Consider the following 23,373-nt stretch of genomic DNA (forward strand, 5'->3'; position numbering starts at 1 on the left):
ATGTGTGTGTTATGGAGTCGGCATACTATATCTTAGAGTAACGATCGCCCTCGTACTCATAAGTTGTTTTTCGATGATAAAGCTTCCGAATCGACGATCCACACCGTTAAACGTTATCTAGAGCATTTAAAATGTTTAGAAATCAATTTTATTTTAATTTTTCAACATCATTACCTCTACGATCAAAAGGTCACAAAATTAACAATTTTTAACAGGCCGGTATGAGATATTTGCTAGTTAACGTGTTAAAGAATCGAAATTGGTTGATTTTTGATAAAAAATTTTATTCACTACATAAATAAAGATCAATAACTCTGACCTTAAATTGAAGGATCGATCGTCCATTTTAGACGATCGTTTCGATTTTGACCGTTCATTTTTTATCTGCTTGATGAACTTTATAATGATTTCGAAAAATTACGAAATTTATTTTTTAGAAAGTTTCAAATACTCTAGATCATATTTAACAGAGTGGATCGTCGATCGGATGCTCCATCATCGAAAACAACTTTATGAGTACTAAGGACCAATACTCATAAGGTATTAGTAGCCTACTCTATATACTATTATATTTTTTGTGGAGTTTTTCAGATAGAAGGAAAATGCGGAAAATGGATGAGGTTGTGGTCAGATTATGTAATATATTAAAAATTAAGTAGGAAAACACCGGTCAGGAAAAGTGAGAGTAAGAAAAAGAAAGTTGTATTTTTAACCATTTTTTGGATATATTTTTTAGAATTTTTCTGATGTCGCAAGAAAAAGCTAATTAGCGTAGGGTACAATGCAGAATTAGTGCGTACGTATATAAAGTAACTATTCAAGTTACTATGCAAGTCACTATGCAGGCCACTATGCAAGTTACTATGCAAATAGTGGAATGCTGAACAAAAAATTCACAAGAGGAAAAATATATGTCGGTCACTTTGGACAGCGGGGTAGCAAAAGATCGTGAAGTATTTCGGATTTTTTTAGGATTTTTTACGAATTTTTCCGGTTCAAAATTAAGTGCGTAATTAGTGCTATTACGAAGAGGTGACTGTCACGTGGATTTTTTTTTTTTTTTTTACTTTTTATTAACTTTTTAACTTAAGTCTTAAAAACTTAAATTAAAGGGTATTTGTAGGCGGAAACGATGACGTCACTATTCAAAAATTAATTTAATTGGGATGGATAGGTGGATGTCTAGATGAAATTGCTTGATAGAGAGTTCACAGTAAAAAATGAAGGAAAGAAATAAATATATGTCTTGAAGGATATTTGAAGTATGAATAAAAATAGGATGAAGTTCAAATTTAAAATCTCCGTTGTGGAAAATAAGTTGTGTCAAAAAAAAAAACTTTTTTTAAAGTAGGTCGCGTCTGGTACTCCTTTCTAGAAATCACGATAAAAATTTTCTCGGTTGTTTTTTATATTTCTAAAAACTCTTTATCTCTATTAAATTTTCGATGATGCAATTTTCCTAAAACTTGGACTTATGATGAAATTTAATTTTCTAATGTGGTATACCACTTAAGACATAGTGTTGGTGCACAGACCTACTGGCGTACAGTTTTCAAGAGACCTCGCTCTAACGCCGCCAAGCGCACTATCTGGCAATCAATGGCGAAATTTTTACAAAGCATTTCTCGTATCAAATCTGCCAAGCATATATTGCTTCTAACACTTGCTTAAGCTGAAATAATTACCAAGAGAGAACCCATAAATTTTCATTAAAGAGTCCAAGGAAAGAGAATCATGGGGCAAAGAAAATGCATGGTAGAAGAGTTCGAGAAATATAATATTAACAAAGGATAAACTTACATCACGACGCTAGAAGGTTTCCCTTCCGGGACTTCCCGGGGGAAAGAAAGGACTTGTTTGTACAGACTCCTTATTCCAGGATGCAGTTGATGAAAAAATATTTACAGGATGTAATACACTGGATCTTAGCAAATCGGCAAGATTCGAGCTGTTTGATCTGTATTCTGGAGGCTTTCCAGCAGTTTTTGGAGGGTCGTTGATAGTGTCCCGACCCTGGCGCGCATCCCGAGGATGTTGCGAGTGGGACTTGGCACAAAATTCCAAATCGAATTTTTGGACAGCTTCGGGTAGCCTGCAGCAGGCTTGTACCGGAACAAGACTGGCCTTGTACCGGTACAAGGGTTGATGGTTGTACCGGTACAGCCATCGGCTTGTACCGGTACATAGCCGCAGACCGCGACCTGAGCCTTCGGGTTTGCAATTTCGTCGGCCTTGTACCGGTACAAGGAGAGCAGAATTTCGTGCAGTTTGTTCTGCAGGGGTGTTTTTGCCTATTGTAGCAATACTATATACAGCACCACGCCCTAGGGCTCTTCTTTGAGTTTGCCACTGCAGGGAGCAAGGTAAGGAGAGCTTCTCTTTGCTTCTCTTTGGTTTTAATCTCCCTCTAGCCTAGATTTTGAAGGATTAATCCTTTTCTTTCCTCTTTTATGCTCTCACCATTGATGGAGCTAGAAGCTTGGATTTGGAGCTAAGTGGAGGATAGATCTTGGGATTTAAAGGATTTAGAGCTTGATTTGAAGCTCTAAGGGGTAGCATTACACTATCTTCCTCTAGATTTGAGTTTTTATTGGATTTCATGAGATGAACTAGATTGTGATATTAGGATTATTTTGGGCATTTTGAATCTAGGGCTTGAAGCTAGATTGATTGGATTAGAGGTTCCATTAGGTTGGATTGGAGTGAGCCCTAGCTTCATTTTGGAGCTTTAGAGGAGATTTTTGCACTAGAGGTGAGTTCTTCTCACCTATACTTGATTAGCTTAAATGATTGAGCTTATTGATGGTTCGTTTATTCGTGTGACGCATGTTTCTTATACCTCTAGGTACTAGAGACTAGAGGACACCCTCGTTGGAGCGCACGAGGAGTTTCGTTGCCATCGGTGGGTTTGGCTTCGGGGAAATGGGGCGAAATGACCCTATGTCTTAATCTACTGTATTGTAAATATTTTTAACGATTCATTTCTATGCTTAATGAGTAATTTATATGATATTTTAGAGCATTAAAATTGCTGCTTCGGTGTATTTATAAAAATTTCACTATTATAGTAAGCTATATGAGTTAGACTGCATGACTATGGAAAAAGTGTTTATTTTGCAAGTGAAAAATATGATCCTTTCTTTTAAATGAGGATTATGACTTGGGAATATTGCTTTGGAAGCATAGTTGCCATGTTTTTGCATAGAAAACAAGAGTGTCATAAAGGGGGCACTCGGAACTTAGGTGAACTAATGGAACCTGCAACATAAGAGATATATTGAAGGCCTTTGTACATCTGCCTATATATCGTATTCCATGTAGAACATGATGACATAGAGATAGCTTTGGGACACTCGATACATTCCATGTTATTAGACATGACGACTTGTACTCCGCTGCCGAGCAGATTGTTTGACTATTGTCATTGTGCTCAATTCGGCACATGGCTTGTGAGGGTCGCTCCTACAAGCCGCACCCGGAGATGAGGCCATCGCGATACTATATTCGCACGTGCGGGAATTGGGCGCCGTAAGTGGTATTGCCCCTGGGACAGGCTCATCCCTATGGTGGGGATGATGACTACCACGGAGGCCATTTAGGCTGCACCGCCAGACAGCCTTCGGGTGGGTCTGCAAGGCCCATTAGACAGCCTTCGGGTGGGTCTCTTCAGATTCGATCTTGAGTATTCGTTATGACATGTAGACAGATGATGATTTAGAGTATTATTTGGACATGACTCAAATAGTACAACAATGAAACATTTACTATTTCCATGTGAACATTATGATAGTGGAGACTTTTACTTCATGGCATAGTTTGTTCATATTATGCTATTTAGGCTAAGTAGAATATCATCGTTGTAGTTCACGTTAATTTTACGTACTTTCGTTTTTTCTACATGCTAATAGTCACCTAACATTTTTGTAGCTTTGGGCCTTGTGGGCATTCACTTGAAAGTCGTAATTTGCCCACTGGGAACAATATAAAAATTTTTGATAGTTCTCACGCCCTGTTTTATGTTTCCTTTTCAGAGCCTTCGGGCACCAGCGGAAGGCTACGGGATCGCGGCAAGGGGATCGCAGTAGCTAGCTACAGGAGTCTTAACTTGCCTAGGTGGTTTACTCTTTTTTTGTTAGTGAGAGAGTGAGAGTTTTGTTACCTGTATAGAGACCACCTATGTATCTAACTCTTAGGCACTTGTATTTGGGATTTCCATTGTATTACTTTATGGCTTATTTAGTGATTTACAGCTTTCCTCATCCTTTGTGTGTGGCATTTAGACTTTTATTATGCTCTGATATTCCTAAAATGTCTTTAATAGTTGCTTTTTTTATTGTTGTTCCTAGACGCCTTATACGTTGTTAGACGACGTATGGCGGGTATGGGCACGCGCCAGGCGGGCTTCGCTGGGTCCGGGGTAGACAGATTATTTTGGTACAGAGACTAGGGTTGAGTCTTAGGGGACCGAGTAAACTTGGCCGGTTGGACTAATAGGAAATAGTCGTAGAGAGACGAGGTTACATTCGATTTGTAAGCGATACAAAGTATCTAGATTGGGTATGCTTGATAACTTTAGGAAAGTGCGAGTTAAATTGAAGTGTATAAACTCCTACTTCGCGGAGGGTTACGTTGTGCGGCCGGACAACGTAAATCATCGGGAGTTAGTAGTGTAGAACACTTTCCATCTTTCGTATGATTTGCGGGTATTGTTTATTGGCGGTATGCCGATAGGTGGGCTTTTATACTCAACTGCGCTTTTATGATGTTGTAGTGACGATGCCGATACATCGGTCAGACCAAATCTGCCGGAGCGGACATGCGGCAAACTTCGAGCGAGGTTGAGACCTCCGCTACCCTCCGGATGCCAGCGACGGTCAGTGGTTGGAAGGGCGCCCAAAACTTGCACCCTCACGCGCTAGTCACAGCAGCGAGGCGGCCGCTGACAGCAGACTGAGGCGGCGTGCCGACCAGGAGGCGGGATGAAGCGGCCTGGACGACTACTTCTGCAGTAGGCAGCAGCTTCTAGGGAGAACAGCAGGGCCTACAGCGCCGGACAGTGTGTTGGACAGTTGCACCGAGAGTCGCCGTCCCCCGCCGCCTAGTTCTTCGCCAGTGCGGCTGCCTGCGGCCCTACCCCAGGAGGAGTTTTGGTTAGACGCGCTGTGCAGAGGCCACCGGTGAGAGCAGCTTTCCCATACTTTGTTGAGGGGTTGGAGCGAAATAGACTGATGGTAGGCTCTCAATGAGTTCAGGAGGTGCAGTCCGATGTCTTCATGGCGAGGAGGTCGACCACTTGTCGTGGAGAGTGCGTTGCATGCATATTGGAGAGAGCTCTTTTCGCAACACTTTCCGTGGAGGATAGGGACAGCAGTTTGGCTCGCCTCACACTTGGAGACGGCGAGGGCCTACGCTGGTGGTTGGATTTCAGTGAGCACCCCAGCACGTGACTTGGGCATCCTATCACTTGACGAGGTTCAGGAGCTTCTTCTGCGCACTCTCCGACCGCGTCAAGAGGAAGATGCGAGGGCAGGATCTGCGCAGCTTGCGCGCAGGGTGACAGGACTGTAGCCGAGCTACGAGATGAGAGTTTTCTCGGCTTCTGGCAATGCGTGCCTTCGTCAGTGCGGGACGACGAGAGACAAGACCCGCATTTTCGAGCTGAGGGATTGAGACCGTCTATTCGGGTTCGTGCAAATTCCTACTAACTCCAAACCTACCGGGAGGTGGGAGATCGCAGCGGCGTCATCGTGGAGAGTGGAGACAGAACGTAGGCTAGGAAGAGAAAGAGCCAAAACTGGACGGCTGACGCGGCGCGAGCCAGATGCATCTAGGAGCGGCCGGCTCCGGGAGCAGCAGCGGGACGAAGCCGAGGGCTGCGCAGGGTCACAGCGCCATCTAGAGGCCGAAGGCATGAGCGCAGATCACACTGGCGAGGGATCGTCGCCGGCCTTCCCCGGATGTGTGATCTGCGGTGGTCCCACTACCACCGGCAGTGTCCACAGGCGGGCGGGCAGGTGTTTCCAGTTGTGGCAGGAGGGCACGTGCTACCGAGTGCCCGAGAGGTTCTTCACGGCACCGTCCGACTGATCGGCAGGCTCTACAGCCGCTCCAGGGGACTCCATCGACACATACGCTGGCGCGACACCCGCTCCAGCGCCAGAGCGAGGGATCTCGACAGGCCGAACCGAGGTGGGCGCATGTATGCGCCTCAGACTGAGGACGCAGCAGCAGCAAGCCGAGGATGTGGTTTGCAGTATCATTTACTTGATGGCATTAGAGTCTGCTTTATTCGATACCGGTGCATCGCCATTCATTCATAGCATCGGCCTGATTTGCCGGAGTGCATGGATCGTTGGTTTCTCTTTGTTGGCATACGGGACATGTTGTTTGTAGCCGACCACATTTTGATATTAGAGAGTATAGCCACCAGTTGCCCATTCGGGTAGGAGATTGGATCATGCCCGTTAGATTTGGCTAGGCTTTGCGAAGTGAGATTTTTTGATGTGGTTCTTGGCCATGGATCTGGTTGACCAAAGTATTATGCCACGATTGATTGCAAGATCGCTCACGTTAAGGATTTTAGAGATGCGGCAACTGAAGTAGGTTGTTTAGTGGTATTCCGAGTTCGCTGTTTGTCGATCGCGATCAGCTCGTGCTGAAGCTAGGCGTTGATCAGCATGAGGCTGTGTAGCCTATTTTGGGCTAGTGTTGTGTTGAGGCGAGTGATGAGCACCCCTAGGATTGAGGACATCCCGGTTGGTGCGAGGAGTTCGAGGATGTGCTTTCACGCTGATGGGCTACCAGGCAATCGCCTCCCTGATAGAGAGATTGGTTTGTGGTAGAGTCTGTTCACGGGACTACCCCGCAATCTCAAAAGGCACACCTATAAGGATGGACGAGCAAGAGCTGGGAGCTCGAGGGACAGTTGAGGGATTAGTTTGGACAAAGGCTTCATTCGACCGAGTGTTTCGCCGTGGGGAGCACCAGTTTTGTTCGTCAATGAGAAAGACGCGATCAAGCTTCGCCTTTGTGTGGATATCGTGAACTTAATAAGGTTCACAGCGTATAGAACAAGTATCGTTGCGAGGATCGACGATTGCTTTGATCAAGACTTCAGGATGTGTGTGTATTCCAGATAGACTTGCCGAGTCGGCGATAACCACCAGTTGAAGATCAACCTACCGAGGACGTATCAAAGGACCCGGCTTTTAGAACGCGGGTGGACATTATGATTCCACAGTTATGCGCGTTGGGCTTATAATGCCCGGCAGCTTTTATGGTCTAATGAACGACGTGTTTTTAAGCCTTATCTAGAAGGTTCAGTCGTGGTGTTCATACGACGACGATTTTGTCTATCTCGGATGATGCAGATCCGAAGGAAAATTGAGGATTGTACCGCAATTACTGTCTGGGAAAAGGAGTCTTGTTGAAGGAAGAAAGTGGATTTTGGCTTCGAGAGGTAGCTCTCCTTGGCACTTGCATTTCGGATCAGGTATAGCGTGGTCCCTAAGAGATTCGAAAAGCAAATCAAGGATTGCGCCGAGACCGACGAGGTGAGGAGATACGGAGCTTCCTCGATTGGCGCGACTATACAGCGGAGATTCGTTGAGGGTTGTGCAAGTTAAATCTACTTCCCCTCACGAGGCACGCCACAAAGGTGTTAAGTTCATTTTGGAATGACCGTGCGAAGCGAACTTCCAGAGTTGAAGCACGATTGATACCGCTCACGATCTTGAGCTACAGTAGCCTGGAGCGCGGTATGTGGTTTTATAGTGTGCTTACTTAATGGATTGGCGCTGTGTGTTGATGAGGATGGCAAGCGTGATCGCCGTAGCTTCTGCCAGCTAAAGGAATTAGAGAAGACCTTACCCGACGCATGATTTGGAAAGTGGAGCCATAAGCCGTGTGTTCGCATTGAAGCTTCTGCGCCCACTCCTTTATGGCGAACGGTGTGAAGTATACACGGATCACAAGAGCTTAAAGTACCTATTTACTCAGGAAGGAGTGAACTTGAGCAGCGCAGAGGTTGAGCTACTTCAAAGATTATGATTTGACGATTCTTTTGACCACCCCGGCACAGCTAAACGTGGTGGGCGGATGCGCTAAGTAAAAGGAAATCGATGGAAAACTTAGCCGAAGCATGCTTATGTGACTCAACCGCAGTTGATCGAGCAGAGACGGTTGGAGTTGAGATAGTGACTCCTGAACTTATGAGGTTGATGAATATTGGTGTGCAGCTATGCTGTTGGACAGGATTAAAAGAAAAGCAAGGCCTTGGGTTCCCCGATGTGGAGTTGCAAAGATTAAAGGGAAAATGTGATGTTGGCACGGTGGACTTCCGCTTAGACGGTGAATGGATTGATGCGTTTCCGCAGACAGACAGGATTTGCTGTAGGCGGATTGGGGATTAAGAGGATATTCTTTCAAGAGGCGGCACCGGGCGCCCTATGCTATATCATCGGGAGCCACCCAAAATGTATAAGGACTTAAAGTTGCTCTATTGGTGGCGCTGGGATAAAAAGGATTGTTGCGAGTTTGTAGCTAAATCTTAACCGTTGCACAAGTGAAAGGCAGAGCACGAGTTCCCGCGGGGAAAGCTTAGAGTTTGCCTATTCCAAGTTGGAAGTGGGAGAAATCACTATGGACTTTGTGACAGATTGCCACGCTCAGGCAGGCGGGGCATGACGGCTATTTGGGTGATCGCTGGATAGGCATGAGCGAAGTCGGCGCACTTCATCCTGACTATATCATACGACTTGGACCGGAGAGAAGCTGCGAGCACAGTGTCCTTGATGAGATTGTGTGCGACTTCATGGAGTGCCTACATCGATAGTATCTGATGAACACGGTTGTGTCTGCACTTTTGGAGGAGCTACAGGACCCCATAACACTCGCCTGGACTTCTAGTACAGCATGTCCAAGCCGCAGTGTGGATGGCACAGTCGGAGCGCACTATTCAGACTTTAGAGGATATGCTCCTGGGCTTGTGTGATAGACTTCCAGGGAGGATGGTCGCAGATCTAGCTAATGGCGGGTTTGCTAGTATAACAACAGTTATCAGCAAGCATCAGATGGCGCCCTTCCGAAGCACTTATGGACGAAGTGCCAGATCGCCTTCATTGGAGCTGAAGTTCGGGCGTCAGGTTTTGGGCTTAGGCCCTGATGTGCTCCAGAAGCTGAGAGATAGGTTCGAATGGCCTCGGTGAGCGCCTTTGAGCGGCAGAGTAGACCAGAGGAGCGTACGCGCGATCGACGACGGCGGGACTTGGATTCAAGTTGGAGACCAGTGTTCTTGAAGGCTGCCGACTAAGAGGATCAAGAGATCTGGGATTCGGGAAAGTTGAGCCCCGTTTCAGTTGAGAGCGTATGAAGATCTTGGAGAGTGTAGGTCGGTAGCGTAATCGACTTGCCTCTACACCGAACCATAATCGGGCGTACACAAGTCTTTCATAGTATCGGTTCCTTCGAGAGGTACATTCATGATCCAGCTCAAATTTGGTTTTGGATGCTTACAGTGGAGCTGCTGTGAGGATTTGAGCTGTCGAGGGAGCAACCACTGAGATTTTCTCGCGAGGTGAAGAAGCTGGCGGAATCGGGAATATTCCGTATATGTGAAGGTCCTTTGGAGGGCAACCACGGGGGGAGCGGAGGCCAGTGGGAGCTAGAGAGTGCGCTTGCAGGACGCGTATCCCATCTTTTTCAAGATCGGAGCCTTGAGGTATGCTTTTGCTTTCGAGTTTCGCGGGACGAAACTCCTTTTTAGGCAGGGAGTGAAATGTAATACATCTGGATCTTTAGCAATCGCCAAGATTCCGAGTGTTTGATCTGTGTTTGGAGCTTTCCCACAGTTTTTTGGAGGCTCGTTGATGAGTGTGCGCGACCCCATGGCGCGATCCCGAGTGTTGAGTGCGACTTGGCACCAAAATTTCCAAAATCGGAATTTTTAGACAGCTCGCGGGTAGGCCTGCAGCCCAGGCTATGTACCGAACAAGAACTGGCCTTTTACGGTACAAGGCGATTGATGTGTGTACCGGTACACCATCGGGCTTGTACCTGGCTACAGCAGCAGCAAGACCGCCGCGGACCCGAGCCTCGGGTTTGCAATTTCGGTCGGCTCTGAGCTACAAGAGCCGTGTACCGGCTACAAGGAGGCCAGATTTCGTGCAGTTTGTTCTGCAGCGGGTGTTTTTGCTATCTAATGTAAGCCAATTACTTATAACAGCCACCACGCCCTAGGCTCTTCTTTTGAGCTTGCATCATGCAGGAAGAAGGTGTAATGTAGAGCTTCTCTTTGCTTCTCTTTGGTTTTAATCTCCCTCGTAGCCTAGATTTTGAAGGATTACCTTTTCTTTCCTCTTTTATGCTTCTTCTACCCATTGATGGAGCTAGAGCTTGAGATTTGGAGCTAAGTGGGAGGATAGATCTTGGGATTTAAAGGATTTCAGAGCTTGATTTGCAAGCTTCTAAGCGGTAAGCCAATTTACACTATTTTTCCTCTAGATTTGAGTTTTATGGATTTCATGAGATTGAACCCTAGATTGTGATATTAGGGTTTATTTTGCGGCATTTTGAATCTAGAGGCTTTGTTTGAAGCGGATAGATTGATTGAGATTAGAGGCTTCCATTAGGTTGGATTGGATGAGCCCTTGCTTCATTTTAGGAGCTTTTGAGGAGTTTTCGGCACTAGAGTGGGAGTTCTTTCTCACCTTATTACTTGATTAGTTAATGATTGAGCTATTGATGGTTCGTTCTCGGTGTGACGCATGTTTCTATACCTCTAGGGTCTAGGAGTTAGAGACACCCTCGTTGGAGCGACACGAAGGAGTTTCGTTGCCATCGGCCCTGGGTTTGGCTTCGGCGGAAATGGGGCGAAATGACCCCTATCTCTTTCTATTATGTTGTAAAATATTTTTAAGTTTCATTTTCTATGCTAAATGGGATTTATATGAGATTTTAGAGACTTAAAATGCATGCTCGTGTATTATGAAAATTTCAACTATATAGTCTCGAGCTATATGAGTAGGATTGATGCATATTGCGGAAAGTGTTTTTTTGCAAGTGGAAATACATCGCATTATGAGGATTATGATTGGAATATGTGCTTTGGAAATAGTTGCCATGTTTTGAATAGAAAATAAGAGGTCATTAAAAGGTGCTGGCACTCGAACTACATGTGAACTATGGAACTGCCCCAACTAGAACTATATTGATAGGCCTTTTACATCTCTATATATATTTCCATGTTAGAGACATGATGACTAGAGATAGGCTTTGGGACACTCATACATTCCATGTTATTAGCATGAGGACTCGGTACTGGCGACAGATTGGTTTGAACTACTTCCATTGGTTGGCTCATTTCGCCCACATGTTGTGAGGGTCCGTCCAACACGCGGAAACTTCCGAGATAGCCATCGGGTAATATTCGACGTGCGTTGATTGGGCGCGACATGTGGATTGCGTGGACAGGTCATACTAGGGTGGGAATGATGACACCACGGGCATTAGGCTCTGGCGCACCGGCCAGACAGCTTGGGTGGGGGTCTCAGGGCCATAGACGCCTTTCGGGTGGCGTCTCTTCAGATGTCGACTTGGTATTTCGTTTGACATTGTGTGGAACAGATGTGTTTAGGAGTATTATTTGACATTGACTAGAAATAGTAAAAATAGCTTTATATTTCGCATTGTGAAACATTATGATGATTGGAAACTTTTACTTCATGCTAGTTGTTTCCTACTTATGCTTATTTAGGATAAGTAGAGATATCATGTATGTAGTAAGTTACATTTCATACCTTTCGCTTTTTTACATCTTAAGTCATAACCTTTTTTGTAGCTTTTGGCCTTGTGGTGCATTTCACTGAAGTCAGTAATTTGCCTCACTGGCGACATTTTTGATAGTTCTCACGCCCCTGTTTGTATGGTTTACCTCTTAGAAGCTTCAAATCAAGCTCTAAATCCTTTAAATCCCAAGATCTATCCTCCACTTAGCTCCAAATCCAAGCTTCTAGCTCCATCAATGGTGGAGAAGCATAAAAGAGGAAAGAAAAGGGATTAATCCTTCAAAATCTAGGCTAGAGGGAGATTAAAACCAAAGAGAAGCAAAGAGAAGCTCTCCTTACCTTGCTCCCTGCAGTGGCAAGCTCAAAGAAGAGCCCTAGGGGCGTGGGTGCTGTTATAGTATTGCTACAATAGCAAAAACACCCCTGCAGAACAAACTGCACGAAATCTGCCTCCTTGTACCGGTACAAGGCCGACGAAATTGCAAACCCGAGGCTCAGGTCGCGCGGTCTGCGGCTATGTACCGGTACAAGCCCGATGGCTGTACCGGTACAACCATCAACCCTTGTACCGGTACAAGGCCAGTCTTGTTCCGGTACAAGCCCTGCTGCAGGCTACCCGAGAGCTGTCCAAAAATTCCGATTTTGGAATTTTGGTGCCAAGTCCCACTCCAACATCCTCGGGATGCGCGCCAGGGGTCGGGACACTATCAACGACCCTCCAAAAACTGTGGAAAGCTCCAAATACAGATCAAACACTCGAATCTTGCGATTTGCTAAGATCCAGTGTATTACATCCTGTAAATATTTTTTCCATCAACTGCATCCTGGAATAAGGAGTCTGTACAAACAAGTCCTTTCTTTCCCCCCGGGAAGTCCCGGAAGGGAAACCTTCTAGCGTCGTGATGTAAGTTTTATCCTTTGTTAATATTATATTTCTCGAACTCTTCTATCCATGGCATTTTCTTTGCCCCATGATTCTCTTTCCTTGGACTCTTAATGAAAATTTATGGGTTCTCTCTGGGTAATTATTTCAGCTTAAGCAAGTGTGAAGCATATATGCTTGGCAGATTTGATAAGAGAAATGCTTTGTAAAAATTCGCCATTGATAGCCAGATAGTGCTTTGCGGCGTTAGAGCGAGGTTCTCTGAAAACTGTACGCCAGGAGGGTCTTGTGCACCAACACTATGTCTTAAGTGGTATTATCCACATTAGAAAATTAAATTTCATCATAAGTCCAAGTTTTAGGAAAATTGCATCATCGAAAATTTAATGAGATAAAGAGTTTTAGAAATATAAAAAACAACCGAGAAAATTTTTATCGTGATTTCTAGAAAGGAGTACCAGACGGGACCTACTTTAAAAAAGTTTTTTTTTTTGACACAACTTATTTTCCACAACGGAGATTTTAAATTTGAACTTCATCCTATTTTTATTCATACTTCAAATATCCTTCAAGACATATATTTATTTCTTTCCTTTCATTTTTTACTGTGAACTCTCTATCAAGCAATTTCATCTAGACATCCACCTATCCATCCCAATTAAATTAATTTTTAATAGTGACCGTCATCGTTTCCGCCTACAAATACCCTTTAATTTAAGTTTTTAAGACTTAAGTTAAAAAGTTAATAAAAAGTAAAAAAAAAAAAAAAAAATCCACGTGACAGTCACCTCTTCGTAATTAGCACTAATTACGCCACTTAATTTTTAGACCGGAAAAATTCGTAAAAAATCCTAAAAAATCCGAAATATTCCTACGAGTCTTTTGCTACCCCTGTCCAAAGTGACCGACATATAGTTTTTCCTCTGTGAATTTTTCTGTTCAGCATTCACTATTTTGCATAGTAACTTGCATAGTGTCCTGCATAGTGACTTTGCATAGTAACTTGAATAGTACTTTATATACGTACGCACTAATTCTGCATTGTACCCTACGCTAATTAGCTTTTTCTTGCGACATCAGAAAAATTCTAAAAAAATATCCAAAAAATTGTTAAAAATACAACTTTCTTTTTCTTACTCTCACTTTTCCTGACCGGTGTTTTCCTACTTAATTTTTAATATATTACATAATCTGACCCAACCTCATCCATTTTCCGCATTTTCCTTTATCTGAAAAACTCCCAAAAAATATATATATATAGAGTAGGGCTACTATACTCTTATGAGTATTGGGTCCTTAGTACTCATAAGTTGTTTTCGATGATGGAGCATCCGAATCGACGATCCACTCTGTTAAATATGATCTAGAGTATTTGAAACTTCTAAAAAATAAATTTCGTAATTTTTCGAAATCATTATAAAGTTCATCAAGCAGATATAAAATGAACGGTCAAAATCGAACGACGTCTTAAAAATGGACGATCGGATCCTTCAATTTAAGGTCAGAGTTATTGATCTTTATTTATGTAGTGAATAAAATTTTTTATCAAAAAATCAACCAATTTCGATTCTTTAACACCGTTAAACTAGCAAATATCTCATACCGGCCGTTAAAAATTGTTAATTTTGTGACCTTTTGATCGTAAGGTAAATGATGTTGAAAAATTATAAAATTTGATTTCTAAACATTTTAAATGCTCTAGATAACGTTTAACGGTGTGGATCGTCGATTCGGAAGCTTTATCATCGAAAACAACTTATGAGTACGAGGGCGATCGTACTCGTAAGAGTATAGTAGTCGGACTCCATACACACACACACACACACATATATATATATATATATATATATATATATATATATATATATATATATATATAGCTAGGCTACTATACTATCTATAGTACCGAGCTCCGGTACTATAGTGTTGGTTATCGATTTTAGGGCGTTCAAATCAACGATCCATACCGTTAAAACTGATCTAGGGTGTTTAAAGTTTCTAGAAATAAAATTTTATATTTTTTCAACATAGTTTATTTTATGATCAAACTATTTCAAAATTGTCAATTTTCAATGGCTATTATGACGAGTTTGAAGTTTAACGGTGTAGAAGAATCTAAATTTCTTCAAATTTTGATAGAAAATACTTTAAACTATATAGATTAAGGTTAACATTCTTGATCTTGAATTTAAAAGTCCTATGCTCAAATTTTAAAGATTATTCAATTTCCACCGTCCATTTTGATATAATTTATTTACTAAGTAAACAATATCGAAAAAAGCTAAAATTTTATTCCTAAGAAATTCATATACCCTAGATCATATTTAACGGTGTGGATCGTTGATTTGAACGCCCTAAGATCGAAAACAAACATTATAGTACCGGAGCTCGGTACTATAGATAGTATAGTAGCCTAATTCTATATATATATATAAGGGATAATTGCATATATACCCCTCATACGTTTGAAAATATCCGATTTACCCCTACCTTTTTTTTTCTTTCTAAAATACCCCTCATATGTTCCACCGTTATTGCAAAATACCCCCGCAGTTATCTCCTGTTAAGTTAACTTGGGTTAAACGTGAGTTAAACATCTACCACAGTAAAAAAAATTAAAATGTCAATTTTGCCCTTAACTTAAGGGCAAATAAGAAATATTGGTGACGGTAGAGGGGTATATTAGAAAAGACCAAAAGTCAAAATACTTTTTTGTGTCCCTGACTTTAAGGGCAAATAAGAAAGTTAGTGATGGTGGAAGGGTATATTTGAAAGGGCAAAATAGTAATTTTACAGAGATAATAGAGTTCATTAACAGATTTTAACTCTAGGGGTATATTAGAAATTGGTTGGAACGTAGAAAGGGTATTTTCAATATTAGCTTTCTAAGAGGGGTAAATCGAAAAGTCGAGAACTTTTCAGGGGTATATAAGCAATTGCCCCTATATATAAATACACACACACACACACACACACACACACATACAATGATTATGCATTGCATTCTTTGATCTGAAAAACTGTTGGTGCACCTTCAGTTAATAGTTTTCTGTTGGGCCATCTTGACTATGATTGCACTATTTTCCATATGACTTTGTGGATCTCTGTTATACACCTGGTGCTAGTTTTTATTAGAATGTATATTGCACTTGCAGGCAGCTTTGGAGGCTCCAAAGGTCCTTAATCTTAACAACAGTGAATATTTCTCTGGACCCTATGGTATAAAACTTGTTATGTACAAGCTATTGTACATTTTTATTAGCAGTTACAGTTGAAATATTCATATTGCTAGCGGGGTCTACCTACAGGGGAAGATGTTGTATTTGTTTGCAATGATTGGCATACCGCTCTTTTGCCATGCTACTTAAAGACTATGTACCAGCCTCATGGCATTTACAAAAATGCCAAGGTATATCTTCCTTCTTAACTAATTCTAACCTGTTATAGCTGAGTTGGATTGTTTGTAGACTGACACTTCAATTGTTTCTACTTTAGGTTGTGTTCTGCATTCACAACATTGCATACCAGGGCCGATTTGCTTTTTCAGATTTTTCACTTCTTAACCTTCCTGGTAGCTTTAAATCCTCTTTTGATTTTACTGATGGGTAAGACGCTATGTTTATCTTAGAAGCTAATTTCACTCTTGTGATATGTTTGTCGAAGGATAGAGTTGTATATGTTGTTTGTATTTGCAGGTATGACAAACCTGTGAAGGGAAGGAAAATAAATTGGATGAAGGCAGGGATCTTAGAATCCAATAGAGTGTTAACTGTGAGCCCATATTATGCACAAGAGCTACTCTCAGGAATAGAAAGGGGTGTTGAGTTGGAAAGCTATCTGCGGATGACCAGCATCACAGGAATTGTGAACGGGATGGATACTAATGAGTGGAACCCAGTAACCGACAAGTACATTGCAGTTAACTACGATGCCGCAACTGTGAGAACCTCACACCATTCTGTTCTACTCAAAGTCTTAAACTTTGAAGTGTTCTCTGATGCTGATGAAAAGAAGTGTTTTAGGTAATGGATGCAAAGCCTCTCAACAAAGAAGCATTACAAGCTGAGGTTGGTTTGCCCATAGATAGGGACATCCCTGTTCTTGTTTTCATCGGGAGACTGGAGGAGCAGAAAGGATCAGATATTCTTGCGGCAGCCATTCCTGAGATCATGGATGAGAATGTTCAAGTTATTATTCTGGTATGAGTTTGAACTATAATTTTGTTTTATTAATTCAGTAGGCATAATGCTACTAGAGAAATGTGTTAATGGGAAGATATACAATTTTTCACTCTCTACAGGGGACTGGCAAGAAGAAGCTGGAGCGTCAACTAGAGAGTCTAGAAGAAATGTTCCCTGACAAGTTTCGTGCAGTTATGAAGTTTAATGCGCCATTAGCTCATCAGATGATGGCTGGAGGTGATATAATCGTCATTCCAAGTAGATTCGAGCCCTGTGGCCTTGTCCAGTTTCAAGGCATGAAATATGGAACAGTATGTATTCTCTTATTTTCTTTTTGTGCTTTGTGTTTTGTTCTGACTAAATGTGCTTGCCCTTTGAAGGAAAACACACATTAAATTGCAGATTGTTTGGTTCTTGAAATTGACAATTATTTTCTTGATTTAAAAGGTTTCTATGGTTATTTTTTCTCTTTGTGCAACTAAAATGTGATCCTCGTACTTGTCCTTTAACTGCTAATTTGCTGAGTTCTGAATTTCATATTTTGGGGAATTTTCCTTTCTCGAGTTTTGGGGTTTGTAATGCAACTCCGATCTGCTGTTTTGTAACTTGGAATTTCGTCTTTTGTTAAGTTCCTATCTAGACTTTAGTGTGCCCGTATCACTGAAGTTAATTTCCAGGTTGTTACGAAGTCTTTAACTTTTTTATTTTCTTTATTTGTGTTAAATCTCATATAAGAAATGTAGTGCGAAGATGGGCTTTCTCATTCCTTCATACTTTGCTTTGTTTCCAATTGCTTTGTGCCGCCAGTTGTAAGACATCTTAACAATTAATTTTCCCTCCAATTTGGTTATTTAAAAGAGTATTTTATTTTAAGAAGCATTTTGTTGAATGCATGCAAAAAATTATGTAATATTCGGCTGGTATTTGCTGTAGGCTCCTGTGTGTTCGTCGACTGGTGGACTCGTCGATACAGTTAAAGAAGGCAAAACAGGATTCCACATGGGTCCTTTCGGTGTTGAAGTAAGTTTTCAACCTTTTGCCAAAAGTGGGTGCTTATGAATATTCTTGCAGATTCAACTACTACAATAAGGCTCCATCTGTTTCTTTCAGTGCTATGCTGTAGACAAAGCTGATGTAGAGAAAATCATCACAACTGTGAAGAGAGCACTTAAAGTTATTGGGACACGTAAGTTCGAGGAGATTATCCAGAACTGCATGGCTGAAGAACTCTCATGGAAGGTGAGCAGTTAAAAGCTAAGGGGATAAGCCCTTTTTGACAAGCCTAGAATTAGTAAAATATTTACTAATAATATAAATGCCTCTTCGTGTTTGTGCCGCAGGGGCCTGCGAAGAAGTGGGAGCAGCTCCTATTGAGCTTGGGGGTTTCTGGAAGTGAGCCTGGAATAGATGGAGAGGAAATTGCTCCGCTAGCCAAGGAAAATGTAGCCACCCCTTGAGCGCAATAGCTACTATGAGCATCCCTTTTAACCTTTTCCTGTGAAAGCTGATGAGATGTTTCCTGTGCCGTAGTTGAGATGCTTGAAATGTGGTAGTGCATTTGTATATATATCGAATGGAATCGTAGGGGCAGTTTGGCACTATCTTAGCCGTGGTTCTTTGATAAAACTTGTTTAGAAGGAAATTTGAACTTTCAATTGGGAAGTTAATTAAACTCTAATTTTGGTTGTTGAGTTATGTAATGGAATAATTGCTTGCCTGTAGGTCTATTACTCATTTACCATTGCTGCATTACGATTGCTTTGTTTGTGTGGAAATTTAAGCACTCGTCTTATGGTCTCTCGATTGGGTACTTTGTTATGTACCGGATGATTTGAGGTGATTTGGAGGTGAGTTTGTGAAAGAGAAGGAGAGGTAGAGAAACAGAGAGAGATAGGGAGAGAGATTGGGAGGAAGAAAATAGGGTTTTAGAAGAATTTAGAGTAGGGTTTTGGGGAAGGAGAAGAGAAAGGAGTGGAGAAGAAGAGGATAATTGGGGAAGAAGACAAGCTAATTCATTTCCATTCCTCAGCCCTAGCTTGCATTACATCCTAATACTTATACTAGTTAGTTCCGTACAAAAAAGAGAATTATTAAATCTCTGAGGACTAAACAGCAAAAGTGACAAAATAAGAAGTGGCCTGGTTGGGCCGCCAATTCGGTGGTAGTTGGGCCCTCTTCCTGGGCTTCCTGAGCTCCTCTGCTGCTTGTCGGGTATTCGGACTCGGGTCCGTCCTTCTCCGCACTACCCGCAACCCAGCGGGTCTTGGGTTCGCCATTTCGCCCCGATCCGAGCCCGCTTTGCTCGATCCATGCTTAACGGTAAGTGGGCGTCGGTTCCGGCCTTCTCCGCATCATCCACGACCCGGCGGATATCGGGTCCGCGTTTTACGCCCGCTCCGGTGATCCGACCGCCCGATCCGCCAGCTCTTTTCTTCGCCCCAAACACCCCGGTTCTGTCGGGCTTCCTCCTCCGACCTCGATCCTCCCATTTCCCCTTCATCATCGATTATGCCCTAGAACTGTTGAGCTTGCCTGAGCTCCTTCGAAGGCGCCTTCCCACCGGAGTTCCGCCCGAGCGCCTTCCCGCTGGATCGCTCCGCCGAGCTCACTCCTCACCAACCTCCTGCTGTCACTTCTCTGCTCTACTTTGTAAAGTTGACATTTTTACTACTCTCCCATGCTAACTGCTACTACTACTACTACTTTTACCATTTATTCTTCAGGGTCATTACAATCCCTTCCCCTTAAGTTCATCCTTGTCCTCAAGGATGGAACTTGTTGACTGGTTTGGGGATCCCATTTGCTTCCCCTGCGGCACATTCTTCTTCTTCAAAGTTGCTTCTTTTAAGCCACCTTTGGAAACCTCCTCCGGCTGGCAGCATGGACGGCGGCCCTGTTGGGGCAAGGGCTCACCCTTGGGCCCTTCAGGATGTCGCAACTTGCGCGCTGCCGGATCTCCCCTCGTCAAAAAACTGGGCTGGTTCAGAGAAATGCAACTAGAGTTTTGGACTACTTCTGTCAGCTCCGCTATGTTGCTTGTGGAATATTGACTCCTAGTGTACATGTCTTCTCCTAGAGAGACTTTTACTCCTTTTTCTATCAGCATGATATGTGTTCTCTGCTGTGCTCTATTTGATTGCCCTTCAAAAATGTATAGTACTTGTCCCCTTCGCTTGAACCAACTCAAATTTGAGTCCTTCATAATATTTCCAATAGTAATCGAGGCATTAGTTGGAGGGTAATAGGTATATTTACCTTGTAAAATTCTCTCTCCTGTTGAGAAGCGGCTTTTGGTGTAGGATCACCACTCTTCAGGTTTCAGCTTCTTGTAACAATGTGTGGGCCTATTTTCTCTCTTAGCTCTTAAGCAAACTTCATATTCTGGCACTAACTGATGCACATCCCTTTCGATTCCTGACCATCGAGTGAACTGTTCAATTCCCTTATCAACTTGCCACGCCCTGGAAGTATGAAATTCAGTTAACAGATGGTCTTCTTCACTTCGATTTTGCACAGCTTGCATCCATTTGCATATAATCATGGTAAGCGCTTTGCATTCCCCTTTTATGTGCAAGGTAACACCCAAATTTCTATCAGATTCCTGTAGCTTATCTTGTTCATAGGTCAGAAATCGCGAGCATGGGTGAGGCCTCTTAAGCATAGTCCCTAGCTCCTTGTATTCATTGACAAAGCCCCACACCTGGCAAGCCTCTACCAGATTAGAATTTTGGATTGGCTTTTGGACTGTTAAGTTCTCCGATCTGGCTTGATAGTTTTCCACTGTCTTGTTGTGTATTTGCCTGCAGAATGCATCAATGTCATCAGTTAGGCACTTGATGTCAATCCCCTTCCACTTATCTGCAACAAACTTCTTCCAAGGGGGTTTGTCCTTGTAGTTAACGATCTCTTGTTTTTCTATTTTTGCCTTTCCAGTTTGTAACGGCCCAATCTTCATAACAACCCGATTGTGATAGCATCCAATTTGTAATGGCCCAATCTGAGTAGCATCCATCGCCAATTGTAATTTCGGAGATTTGGTTGGCTGCGATGATGATTGAGGTGCTACCAAGGGTCGATCTAGGCCTGATTTGGTTCCGAGCTGAGTCGCAACCTTCAATGATGACTTCGATCTGAGAACTGGATGGCGACAATGATGATAGGTTCCACGCCGAATAGATCGCTTCCAGAGCTTATGCTGTTGATGCTGATGATGAATTTGATCCAACCAGGGTTGTTGAGGTAGTGGGTTGTTATCAGGCCATTGTGGGAATGCTTCTTCTTCCATTTCTTGCAGCTTGTGAGTTCCTAGTGGAGTTCCTTCACCCATGTTTGCTCTGATAGGTGATGGAACAATGTTATCTCTAAGTTTGCTTCTCTCTGAACTTGAATGCTCTATGTTGCGTGTTTCGACAATTGGAATTGGCTTGGTCGGATATGGTTGAGTTGCATGCAACCTTAGCAATCCCTCCGGTTTGCTGGTACTATCACTCAGCTTTACATCATGCCCATTACTGTCCTCCATCTGTAGAATTTCAAGGTGCTTTTGCTCTACTTCCTTCACGGCAGCTGGTTGGTCGATTACGGAATTAGTTAGTGAACTAACTCTTTTCTCTAGAGGAATGGTTATGGGTATTAGCTCTTTCTCTTCTTTTGGAACCTGCACTGCTATCTCTTTTTCTCTAGCATGCACAAATCGGCTCCTAATCAACTCTAGGAGTTGTTCATGTCTGCGGGCATTCTCCTGCATCATGATTTCGTGCCTCCTTGCCTCTTCCTTTTGTAGTGCTTCAATTAAGACATCTAACTTTTGATTAACATCCCGAGCACTTTGTAATGCTTCTTCAAAGCTTTGATTATAGCTAGTGGTTTGTTGCTGCAACTTTGTTCCATTAACCATTTTTACTTCAGATATGCTTCTCCTTGAAGTGTTTCACTATGGTACTTGACTGAATTTCCAATGGATTTCTTCTATTGGCTCCAATGAACTATTGAGGTGACTATGATGCTCTTTGGGATCTGATGACTGTTCCAATCAAGAGAACACTAACCAGCTGTCTACTCCTTCAATATATTTCCATTTGTAGCAATTTAACTAATTATATCTCAACTCTGGAATTAAAATTGGGGAACAAAACTTGATTACTTGGTGCCTGCAAGGTGTTTGATGAAATTCCCCTTCACTGGCCCAATTTTAACTATGATACTCTACCAAGAACCTGTTGCTTCTATGACCCCTCTATCAATTTGATTCAAGTAGCAATGATAAAGATTTCTTGTGATGTTTATCAGGTTTGATCCCTTATTAACCAATTCTTGCATACATGCAATCAATGATTCAAAAGGATGCAAAGATTTCTACAATACCTGATGTTATAGCTTTATAAAATCAAATCGCCTCTCTACTAGTTGCAATCTGATACCACCTTGTTATCGTAGTGGCAATGTCTCCAGTCGCTACTATGATCCTTCCAATGTAGATCTGATGCTACCACTTGAGTTCTTGCTCCAGGTGCTACTCGAGATCCATTACTGCTCCATTCTTGTGATATCCCACCATGATGCAAGTATCAGTTTCATCCCCTCCCTGGGATCGAAACTGCTCTGATACCAATTGTTATGTACCGGATGATTTGAGGTGATTTGGAGGTGAGTTTGTGAAAGAGAAGGAGAGGTAGAGAAACAGAGAGAGATAGGGAGAGAGATTGGGAGGAAGAAAATAGGGTTTTAGAAGAATTTAGAGTAGGGTTTTGGGGAAGGAGAAGAGAAAGGAGTGGAGAAGAAGAGGATAATTGGGGAAGAAGACAAGCTAATTCATTTCCATTCCTCAGCCCTAGCTTGCATTACATCCTAATACTTATACTAGTTAGTTCCGTACAAAAAAGAGAATTATTAAATCTCTGAGGACTAAACAGCAAAAGTGACAAAATAAGAAGTGGCCTGGTTGGGCCGCCAATTCGGTGGTAGTTGGGCCCTCTTCCTGGGCTTCCTGAGCTCCTCTGCTGCTTGTCGGGTATTCGGACTCGGGTCCGTCCTTCTCCGCACTACCCGCAACCCAGCGGGTCTTGGGTTCGCCATTTCGCCCCGATCCGAGCCCGCTTTGCCCGATCCATGCTTAACGGTAAGTGGGCGTCGGTTCCGGCCTTCTCCGCATCATCCACGACCCGGCGGATATCGGGTCTGCATTTTACGCCCGCTCCGGTGATCCGACCGCCCGATCCGCCAGCTCTTTTCTTCGCGCCAAACACCCCGGTTCTATCGGGCTTCCTCCTCCGACCTCGATCCTCCCATTTCCCCTTCATCATCGATTATGCCCTAGAACTGTCGAGCTCGCCTGAGCCCCTTCGAAGGCGCCTTCCCACCGGAGTTCCGCCCGAGCGCCTTCCCGGCGGATCGCTCCGCCGAGCTCACTCCTCACCAACCTCCTGCTGTCACTTCTCTGCTCTACTTTGTAAAGTTGACATTTTTACTACTCTCATATGCTAACTGCTACTACTACTACTACTTTTACCATTTATTCTTCAGGGTC

General features: G+C 42.9%; 1 protein-coding gene across 1 annotated transcript in view; it reads left to right on the forward strand.

Moving 5' to 3' along the window:
- LOC109727070 (granule-bound starch synthase 1, chloroplastic/amyloplastic-like) overlaps positions 1 to 18,585 on the forward strand; it is a 29,763-nt gene extending 11,178 nt beyond the window's left edge. The window contains exons 6-14 of the mRNA XM_020256953.1: positions 15,822 to 15,885; positions 15,975 to 16,075; positions 16,162 to 16,271; positions 16,362 to 16,605; positions 16,689 to 16,865; positions 16,967 to 17,158; positions 17,781 to 17,867; positions 17,958 to 18,086; positions 18,188 to 18,585. Coding sequence (XP_020112542.1) covers positions 15,822 to 15,885; positions 15,975 to 16,075; positions 16,162 to 16,271; positions 16,362 to 16,605; positions 16,689 to 16,865; positions 16,967 to 17,158; positions 17,781 to 17,867; positions 17,958 to 18,086; positions 18,188 to 18,304 — 1,221 coding nt within the window. The 3' untranslated portion in view covers positions 18,305 to 18,585. The remainder of the gene's footprint in view (positions 1 to 15,821; positions 15,886 to 15,974; positions 16,076 to 16,161; positions 16,272 to 16,361; positions 16,606 to 16,688; positions 16,866 to 16,966; positions 17,159 to 17,780; positions 17,868 to 17,957; positions 18,087 to 18,187) is intronic.

Source organism: Ananas comosus, linkage group 22, assembly GCF_001540865.1.
Source record: "Ananas comosus cultivar F153 linkage group 22, ASM154086v1, whole genome shotgun sequence".
NCBI classification, from domain to species: Eukaryota; Viridiplantae; Streptophyta; class Magnoliopsida; order Poales; family Bromeliaceae; genus Ananas; species Ananas comosus.